General features: G+C 33.5%; 1 protein-coding gene across 2 annotated transcripts in view; it reads left to right on the plus strand.

Annotated features, from left to right (window-relative positions):
• LOC134654123 (synaptotagmin-15-like) overlaps positions 1–1,211 on the plus strand; it is a 78,509-nt gene extending 77,298 nt beyond the window's left edge. For both annotated transcript variants that reach the window (XM_063509565.1, XM_063509564.1), the window contains exon 12: positions 1,071–1,211. In XM_063509565.1, the coding sequence (XP_063365635.1) occupies positions 1,071–1,198 (128 nt within the window). In that variant the 3' untranslated portion in view covers positions 1,199–1,211. The remainder of the gene's footprint in view (positions 1–1,070) is intronic.
• The last annotated feature ends 10,512 nt before the right edge of the window (positions 1,212–11,723 follow it).

An 11,723-nucleotide genomic window follows, 5' to 3' on the forward strand; every position in this document is an offset into this window, starting at 1 on the left:
TAAACTTGAGTACCCTTTGATTTTCTTTACTAAAACTTTTTTTGTACTTATTTCTTCTTCTTATTAAATGTTTTTTTTTCTTTATTTACAATACGTTGCGCTGGTTGTGTTCATTAAAATGCTTGTAAATTAAACGTCAACTTGCAATCCCGAACCAAAACGAATAGCCATATTCGAACTTTAAGATACGTCAAATATTAATATAGAAACGATATGGATCGGATAAAAAAGTGACAAAAAAAGTTGAAGTGTTTTTGTTTGAAAAAACGTCACCTTTGACACTTGACACTGACATATCCGATCCATATAGTTTCTATATCTAATATTTGAAGTATCTTAAAGTTCGAATATGGCTTCACGATACCGTTTACCTTTTAAAAACTGGAGACCAATTTTATTCAAACTTACATTTTGACATCAAACTTATATCTAAATGGTCTAGTTGTGGTCAAGGTGTACGGTCACATTGATCCCGTTATGGCTCCTCTACACGATGGGCCAGCGCCGGCCACTCCAAGGGACGCAGCCATGCGGTAGAATGAGATAGCAATATCACTTGCTCCCTCTAACGCATAACTGCGTCCCTTGGCCGGCGCTGGCCCATCGTGTAGAGGAGCCATTATAGGTATAGAAAATCAGGTAAGTATGTATAAATTAGTGACGGGTAGGACATCAATTTAAAATGAGTTTGTATGAGTACCTCATTTTCTAAAATGAGGTGTTACAATGTCTTACTTCAAATGAGGTGAGGTACTAGCATATTTTCAGCGTCGACTATTCCATTAATTCTAACGGCGACAAAAATATTTCATGTATATACATATTTATGTATTCATAACTTCCTTTATAAATAAATAAATAGTAACATTTAATTGGAGTGCAATTCTGGAGGTTAAGAATAGAACTTTTAGGAGAAAGATAATTTTAGAATCAAGTAAAATGAATAGAGGAGTGAAGTAAGACATTTTTGCGGTACGAAGTACTGCGACAAATTAACAAAATGAGTGGTACAAATGAGGTGCCTCACGAGTGAGCGACTCAACACTAGTATAAATTCTGCATTGTTCCAGACCGCCTGCTCGGCAAGTTCATGCTCGGCTCGTACATGTTCGCCCGCGGCCGCGCCCTGCAGCACTGGAACTCGGCCCTCGCCGCGCCGATGGAACAGGTCAAGCAATGGCACCCGCTCACCAATTAAACGACTCGGCCAATTATACGCGTATCCAGATTTTTTAAATATGATATAAAGTGGAGTTCAATCGAAAAGACAAATAATGTAAACAAAGCAATTTACCTTAATTTCTTCGTAATCTCGCACTTTTTGTGGACGACTATGATTTTATTAACAGTTTATATATGTACTCAAACCTTTTATTTATTACAATTACTCGTTAAATATATGTTAATTATTAATAATTCACTGAAAAGAACTACCGTAAAACTTTTAGGTTATACGTCACATGCTAACAAAAAATGTGTCATATTTGTTTGCATTATTTGTCTTTTCTTTTGAACTTGAGTGTACATATTGACCACTGATCTATAAGCGGATTGAACTTTACGATCAAAAAGTTTGACATAAAGTTTTGAAGTTAAAATACAGCATTGCATCTCGTTTTGATTACGGTATTAACAACATTTGGCAACATTTACAAAAATATCTATCTCGATATGGTAAGTTAGACACGGACCTCTGTTTGGATGTTCTGATTCGGACCGTTTTCTCTAGTACATATCCTAAGATCTATACTGTCTTGCTAGGGCTATGATTAGCCAAATAAAGTAATGGTATTAACTGGGTTGATATTAATATATCCGTGATATGGATATATTAATACAATAAATGAGTGCAAGCAAGATGCACTGACATATCAAAATATTTTTGAAATTTGAATACGCCACAAGGAATACACGATCACATTTATACATTTATTTATTTATTTATTTTATTTATTTTTCACTTACTATTTTTATTTTATGAGGTTATTGCTTGTTTTTTTTTTGCGAATGTTGAATAACTAAGAATTAATGGCGTTTTTACATATTTACTTAAAAATGTAAAATTTGGAACAAACAAACGTTGGATGCGCCCACAGAAAATTATAAGAAAGTTAACAACGGATACACGATCAATATTAAAACGATAATAAAATATGCAAAAATCTTCTTGTAATTAAATATGGAACAGATCAACATTTAATACCAACATTTTAGACATCATTAACTTGTTAATGCACTACCTGAACAACTAGCAACATTAGCAGGTATGTATTAAGTATTACCTATCAAATTCTGTGGCCTGTGAATATGGCGGTCGAAATTTGAATATTGAGCACAGGGCGCATCTGCAACTAAAATTGGTTATTGGAAAATATTCCTGTGCGATGTGGCACTTTGATACGTGAAAATGCTTTTAGTTTACACCAGTCTCGTTTTATTTTCAATGTTATAGTTGGTTTGTATGTTAGAGCTGGTTTATTAAATAAACGTAGAATCTAAAAAAATATCGTTATAAAAACTGGTCTTAAATAATGTTTTGTTTTGAGTTGTAATTCGGACATCTAACTTGTGTATACAAAGACACTAAAATGCCAGTCTGAGAAGTTTTTTATGAGAATTATGAGTTATTGTGGATTTAATCAAAGTTCCACAAAAGTAACAAATCGCCAATATAATACGCAATCAAAAACGTATACTGTAGCATTTTTTCATTATATTTAAATTTATAAAAAAATCAGGCTAAAATTTTATGAAATTTATAAAATTTTTGCACACCTCTTTCGTTTAGTGAGCGTTATGCCATTTTTTTTTAATTTCACTAACATCACGGTGTACATTTAGAAATGAAAATACTTTTTTTATCATTTGTGTAAATAAATATTTGTCATAATTTAAGCTAAATTCTCATATTTTTATAATCCTCTTTACCTAAGCTTAAGTTTTATGCTAACAAGTTATACTCCTTAGGTTATATAAACAATAACAATAGTAATAAACACCAGTATATACTCTTACGTCTTATCACTTCAAAAGTTTGTCAAAATATTTTTATTTGTAGCTTTATAAATATGCAAGGAACTTTAAGACATACATTAAACTACGCCAAAGAAATATTTTATTAAAATAATCAATACTAATTTATTGTCTACATAAAGTGATAAACAAATTTACTCCGATGGGTCATACATTTGTTAGGTTTTTTTATTATACAATACTAATAGAAGAGTGCCATATTGATAATTTTACTTAACATATGATTAAGTGAGTTATTTCTGGTCATTTAATGTGCATTTAAATCCAATTTTCATTCAGAGTTTGAAGTGTAGTTTTATCCCTGAAAGTATGATGGAATCTGATTAATTATGATTTAACAATATATGTTAATTGTGTAATATATGTTAATTTACGAATAAATTGTCCTTGAAGCGTGTTCTGATTGTAATGATAGGTTATGAATATGATTTTCTCATTCTAATTTCTTCAAGACGTTACCAGAAACGTCACTTTTGACACTAATAAATCATACCCATAACACATTTAGATCAAATGGATTGCATAACTTGTTATTGTTATTACAATCAGACTACGCCTCCTGGAATTGTGTTTATTTTCATTAACAAGTTATATTGTATGTTAGATAACGCTCAGATTATAATTGATTAGTGTAATATTTAAAAAATGTTTTAATGTATGTTTAAAATATATAGTAGGACCCATCGATAGTAATAGAGAACTATATGTTAATTATCGTGAAATATACACATATAGTAATATTATATATGTATTACGTAGTATCTTTATAATTTCAAGCAAAGTTTCAAATGAATAAATGATGTAACGCCAAATTGGCGAAAATATGTTGTTTTATTTATCAGTCGATTATAGGTAGGTACATATATCATTCACATATTCATCCCCTAGCCCTTCACCACACCAACGCGAAAAAATACTACCCAGAAAAAAATGACTAATGTAAGGAGCAGAAGGAATTTGGTATAAATTCAGCCTCAGAGCGGATTCGCACTACGTCCGATCCGAATCCGATCCAAACCCGTGAAAATATGGTCCGAAGTAGCCGTAGAACTATTTCTATTGTAATTTACGCACTAGATCCGATCTCCGTCATCCGATTTGGGAAAGAAATTAATAGTGCGTAAATTACCATAGAAATAGTTCTACAGCTACTTCGGACCATATTTTCACGGATTCGGATCGGATTCGGATCGGACGCGCTCTTAGTCATTTTAAAGTTCATCTATAAGTAGTGTAAGCGTGTTATACCTAGAATCGCGTGTGTCTAGAATTGCTGGAGAGACTCGACTTTATATAGATATTAAATGTTTTCACTAAATTTGATAAATATTTGTCTTTGGTTCATAGTTGACGACGAAATTATTCCTCGTAGCACGTAGGCGGGCTCGTTAACTTGCCTTGTAAGACTGAAAGCGACCTACGTTTGCATGGTGACCATAATACATACTCTCTTTGAGACGGGCCGGCAGCTGGCAAAGCTTCCATCAATGCAAATTGCCTGTTTGTTCATTGCGTAACGTAGACAGCTGAGACGCGGGTTTGTATAAACTTTAGGGTAGCGTACAAATATCCTTCATTAGAATCATGGTACGAAGGTAAATGTAGGTGATACAGAACAATACAATATCTGCCTTTGTAAGGCTGTTTTTCTAGACTTGGTTTCAGAAATAATTAAATTTACGTGAACACTTTTTATAGACGTTGTTTACATTTTAGTTAAAAGTCTAATTAAATTATATACCCACCCATGCAGTTACCTAAAGCCTTAATTTTGTTTTGGTTGCGTTACTTAACTTGTTTTTATTATACTTCAACAAAAAACAAACAATATTGTATGAGTTTGTTCAAGGAACTCCAACAAAGTCAATGAAACTTTACTCAAATTGAAAGCTGACAAACGAAACCTCAGAACGTTAAAATTGTAACTTTATATTGATTCAATGTTTCGTGCTTTGTTTTTAACAAGTAACGTATTCTTTTACAAATATTTTTACTGAATAAATTTTCCAAAGACGATGGTTTTATTTGAAATAGTTATACTTATGAGTTTAGAAAGGCGAAAAATCAATCTGGATCATTATTTTTCCCTCCTCTTTCATAAATTCACATGTAGCTGTATAAGTAAGTGCACTTATATGTATATTTAATATAGATCCTCATTCGTTCGGTTCAACGTTATTGAATCTAGTATTAAATACTCGTATATGAATTGACTAGACACAATATGTTAGTCAGAAAAAAAATCTATTTTATCTGTTTGCCCGCGTTAAACCTATTAAAGACTGTACAATTTAATCTGAATTTGACAATGATATAGGTATGTAATGTATTAATTTCTTTGCTATTAGGTGGCAGAAACTGTAAAGGAAGATGTCCCGTATAAGATAATAGTGATTGGAAAGCAGTATCGTATCGTGCACAGCTGAGTGTGTCCCAATGATATCATAAAAGACCACTTGGTTAATCAGTAGGTATTGACACCCGTGGTAGGTTGTGTAAATACATATTGACGATGACGTCAAAAATAAAATATATTGTTCACCTTATTACAAGACAAACAGGTGGAAATTAAAATCATATAAATGAATTTTGCTTTTAATATTTAACTAAAAAGTTAAGGATCTTATTTAGGTATCCTCATTTGTGGTGCGATATAAAAGGTGGGATTAGGTAGTAATGTTGTGTTATAAGTTTATAAGAAAGCGAATGTGGTAGTAATTTTAACTGAAGTACGACAAAATATTCAGAATTTGTGGTGGATATCATTTATAGCTCAGCGTTTATATCATTTATAAATTTGTTTAGGATAGCGTTTATATCATTTATAAATTTGTTAATGACAACTGTTTTGACGATGACTGTGTCAGGAATGTCAGGATTCATATTTTATCCCGTGACGACAAGTGAAGAACCGATATATAAATAATTTTATTTATTTATTCTCCTCTAAAAACCGTAATTGGAAAAAAGCGAGCATCTTCAGAATAAATTTGAAGGTTATTTCGTTATTATTCAAAGCTTAACAAATTGTTCCTTCAAAAAATAAAGAACGAATAATATTTTCGTATTAAACGTAAACAATATTAGGATAGGAATATTCGCAGTTTTAACGTCCCAGTACAAATGGATTGTATTAACAGTAAGTGCTTTCAATCATATATATCGCTCTTTGTTGATGAGAAGAGTAATGAAATGTCCATCAATTCTGTTCGATCTTGATTCCCCACGTGTATACGCGGTGTTTGAACTGAAAAATCAACCATGCGTGTGTCGGACTAGCTTACCGAGGTTTCCGCGTTATCACAAATATCTATGAAAGTAGTATTTAATCGCTAGTTTTATTATTATTAATACAGCGATACCAATAAATTATGAGTTAGTTGTTGTTATGCTGTAGGATTATTTTACTCTCAAATTCAGGTATCACGCTCCGCGACTGTTGCGCCATTTAGGGTCCAAGCTAAATTGGTTGCTCAGTACGTCCGGAATAACAATCCCATGTGGAGACTGTACATTTTATACCATATATAATTATCATTACAATTATCAATAATCATTATATACAATTGATTATTTTACAACAATTCAAATAAACACTAACATAATTAGTATTGGTAATGAGGTCCTTTGCGTACAGAATCCTAAAACAAAAAACCGGCCAAGTGCGAGTCGGACTGGCGCACGGAGGGTTCCGCACCATCAACAAAAAATAGAGCAAAACAAGCAAAAAAAAACAAGCCAAAAAACGGTCACCCATCCAAGTACTGACCCCGCCCCGACGTTGCTTAACTTCGGTCAAAAATCACGTTTGTTAAATCCAGTTAAATCACAACAGTTAAACAGTTGTTTGTTGCCCCAGTTAAATCTTTATTTTTAACTGTTTTTAGTATTTGTTGTTATAGCGGCAACAAAAATACATCATCTGTGAAAATTTCAACTGTCTAGCTATCACGGTTCGTGAGATACAGCCTGGTGACAGACGGACGGACGGACGGACAGCGGAGTCTTAGTAATAGGGTCCCGTTTTTACCCTTTGGGTACGGAACCCTAAAAATGTACCTAGTCATTTTTAATTCATGGACGTTTGCCAGGTTTAAATTTTAGTATTTACCCGGGTCATACACAATTCGCTGAAAAGCCTACAGCGGTTCAGTGGAAACTGAGAATCCAAGCCTAATTAACGTAGTACTGTGTACTTACCTATACGAAGTTATTGGGATAAAACGTGTTCTATTGAAAGTTGAGGCGCTTAGCTCTTCATTATATATGCAAATTACTGGAAACATTTACAATATTTGCATTGGTAATTGTAAAGATAATAATTAGGAATTAAAGATAATGAATATGCATTGAATTTAGATTCAAAATCTGACCTATCATGCTAATTTTACGGTTTATTTCACGTACCTACCTATTAACCTATCGAATCCCACGATATGACGTCACCATAAGCGTTCTGGCTCATATATGAGTCGTGGGAGCTGACAGATTAAACGTGCGAATGCCTGAAAATACTTCACATTTATTTTAGTAATTGGGAAGTTTCTGTGGTGCAAAATATAGTAAGTTTATTAGAATCATTTTGAACAATTGAATCCTACGGGAATTAAATCGATTGACATTTTTAAATATTGCATGTAGCTTAGAGCTCACAATATTTGTTCAAAGCAACCTGTTTCAATTAACTGTAGCACCTATTTATATCTCGATCGATGCAATGACGATGGGTGACGTAGGTACTAGATACACTAGTGATTTCCATTGGCACTGATTGCGTCCTACGTTGCAAACTATGACGTAGCACTGAGGCCCACGCTGCAATTCGCGACTTCACGCTTGTCAATCGCCCAAATGATACGGCAATGATGTTGCTATTCCGGGGTCGCTTTGGTAACATTGTTTTTTAAGGCTTGCACACACAACTTTGCAACAAGCAATCGTCGGCAACTATTAATGAGCATGTAGGCTCAGTTAGATGTGAAAGAACTCGGTGTGTTTAACTTTGATCGGCTAATCTTTGATCAAATTAAACATGGAGAAAACTAGAGCCGTGTGTGAAGTGTGAACATGGTCAACTTTATTTTAGGAAATCGAAACCTTGAGTTAGGAAAAATAAATCAACTCTCACTGACTCCCGTGAAAGCGAAATAGTGGATACAGCTAGTATTAAGAAAACACAAAATTACTTTAACAGGTATTGGCTGGAATTATATTTTTTAACATTACCTATGGCGCAGGCTATACCAACATCGCCTTGCCCACCCGACAAGTTATCCGACAACTAAAGTCTATTTATTCTTTCCGTAGACTAAAAAGACAACCACAAATGTCAAACGTAGAAATAATGTGGCCAGCTTAAAACAAACAGTGATGATCTTTGATTTCGGCTTGTGAATAACAGATAAATATTAAAGTAATTTTAGATTCAAAATAAACAAAAAATGAAATCTAAATGGTTCCTTTATAAAACAGGTCACGATTGTCACGAAAAGTAACCATAAGGAGTAAGGTTCTCATTTAAATAAAACTTAGTATACGTAGAGAAATAGGATGAGTAACTTGGTGCATTATGAGCTATATGATATGTAGCTTCGATGTGACTGTTAATCTTACAATAAACTCGCTTTAAAATATTAGAAATATTGTGTACCTATGGACCTGAGTACAAAATTTCTAAATACCTTAAAATGATGGCATTTTTACCTACGCTATTTCATATTTAAATACCTCTCCTAGTGTCCCCTTTTAGCACGTCACGGGTTGTCCATTAATTGTGTTACAGACACTTCATCAACAAATATAAGTACCTCCCAATAGTTTATTTTCGGTTAGTACCGGTTGTAGCACATCACAATTTATAAGACGTAAAAAACTAGCAACACATGAAATGTCATTTTAGTCTACGGAAAGAATAAATAGACTTTAGGTATCTTGTAACAGAATTTGCTTGACTTCGCGATCTGTCAGCGTGGTAATAACAAGGCAACAACGCTCGAGGCGAGGCGACAGCTGTTTCATATGCGCTTTGCATATCAATCAACATGCCAATCATCGCGTCAACCATCCGCGTCGGAGCTTTGGGACAATGAACTATGAAATAATATTACTTATGCCGAGGTAAAACTGATACATGGGCTGGACATTTGGCTAGATACAGAGACAAAACGTGGACTATTCAAACAACTGGGCAAACGAAACTCAGGAAAACAAAGAAAACGATGGGTTGACGACATCATAGCAATTGCAGGAAAGACTTGGGAGAATAATGCTACCGACAAAGAGAAATGGAAAAAGATGGAGGAGGCTTTTACCCTTAAGGAATCACACAACGTGAAAACACAACAAAAGAACAGTCAATTTTTAAAACGGATGTGCGAGAAATAAAGCTATATAATAATAATAATAACTGATACATGTAAGAGAAATAAAACTATTAAAACGGATTATATCGCGGATATTAATTTAATCCGTTTTAATAGTTTTATTTCATGAGTAACTATCGCGGTAACCGAAGACAATATTATGATACATGTAAGGACAAATTGGGTGCAGCGATGTAAATATGCAGGGTAATAAATAACTGTTTAGGAAAATGCTATTATTTCGGTACCCGTTACAATATACATTTTAAATAGGTATATAAAACGAATATTGAACAGATACGGTTGAAGTGAAGACAACAGTTACCGTTTCATGAGCGTTCGCATTTAATCCCTTCGAGATTTCGGGCCATTATACTTCTATATCCTTGTACTTAAGTATAAAAAAGATTTATTTTTGTACAGCGAGCTTTTAAATAAATAAGAAGTGTTTTTTTTTTGTTAAATCAAAAGAGTCCGTCACCATTATTATTCACTATCCAGCGAAGCTATTGAGGAATCTGACCACGTAAGTGCGATAAATCTCACCCTAACACTGGGCATAGATTTGTTCTACCCACGCAACCTTATCATCATTAAGTTGTGAAAAGGTCTTTCAGGCCATTAGTAATGCAAACTTGATAGAGAAATGATAGACGGCTTTTCAATAAGCACACATAGATAATGTACTTTCTACCATAGACATAATATGTAAACTAGACACGCTATCTCGAACAAATTCTGTCCGCCATGTGTCCGCCATTTTCGGCGTTTGACGTCTGTCTCTAAGTTGAAGAATAAGCGTATCTATCTAGGCCAGAGGCGAAACTGTTAACTGTTATGACAGCTACTCATACGTGACGTACTAAAAGCAAAGAAGTGCATGCACTTCTCTGCGGTGCGGAAACATTTTGTTCGAGATATCGTCTCTTGTTATATCTCAATGCTGTCTACAAAACTATTAGTTTGGCACCCCGATGATATTTAAGTCAAATAGGTAATAAGTATTATTATTATTGGGGTGGTATCGGGCCTTTGAGTGTCACGTCGACCAAGTATTGATCTATTGTGACGGCCCTTTAAAGTTCATTACTAATGCCCGTTGCATCCTAATAAGTAAGTACCTATAGGTATTTTAAATACATGAATCAAACTGGCGATGTGCGAAGTGCGTGGTTAAGGAAATACAAAGGACGCTGCAAGAAATGCAAGACATGCTAGGGTAGGAAAAATGTGAAAATTCATGTCAACTGTCAGGTGACTAATGTGTGCCATAGCCACATAGAGTAAAGAAACATCCATTTTATTTCCAAGCTTGAAAAGGAATGTTCTTTTACTTCAACTCCGTAAATACAAGATCCGGGAGGAACTTTTTCTTTACACTTTAGGTCATTAATCTTGATGTAGACATTTATACACAATGTACAATAAAATATTGTATATCGTGTGTATATTATATATTGTGTATATTTCATAGAATATGTTTCTAAACTATGGACAAGCTTCTTGCGTAGATTTTAACTAAGTAGTGTAACTATATAATATACAAAGGATCACATCATATGAGTTTTAACCGAGAAACTGGTGTTTTACGATAAATTGCTTTTAAAACAGAATATTCAGTATTACTTTCTTGTTCATCTAAACACAAAATAATCGGTGACAACACTTATGGCAACATATCAGGAGGGCCACAACATAACATTATCTGACTGGAATATTCGAGTACGTATGTATAACAATTTAGTATAGTGAAACGCTCCCCAGAAGTCCGATTTAAGCAATATACAGGGTGCCATTTGAGTCGTGATCATAATCTAACTCCATAAACAACGAGCAATTTAATGCCCCTACTCTTACTAAAATCAGACAAGATTTTTTTTTTTATTTTTTGTTTATTTTTTGTCATTTAAGTATTTTACTTTTATGAGTGGATTTAGGATATTACAACGGCTTATTAAGATATTTAAATTAGTAAATTGAATCGCCTCTTTGAATCGGAACTGTCATTGACATCAATTTTGTCATTTGTACCAGTTAGAAATAAAATATACTTAATTTTTTCATTTGAAATATCTTACAAAGCTGTTTAAATACCATTGCCACTTGTAAAAGTAAAATAAATGCCAAAAAATAAACAAAAAAATTAAAAAAATCTTGCCTGATTTTAGTAAGAGTTAGGGCATTAAATTGCTCGTTGTTTATGGAGTTAGAAAAACATATTACTGATCACGACTCAAATGGCACTCTGTATAGTTACCAAAGTGATTTAACAAATCGATCTTTATATAGTTCGTAGATGACGTTTTCTTGTTACAAATAGCGAAGGAT

The sequence above is a fragment of the Cydia amplana genome, chromosome 14 (assembly GCF_948474715.1).
Source record: "Cydia amplana chromosome 14, ilCydAmpl1.1, whole genome shotgun sequence".
NCBI lineage: Eukaryota > Metazoa > Arthropoda > Insecta > Lepidoptera > Tortricidae > Cydia > Cydia amplana.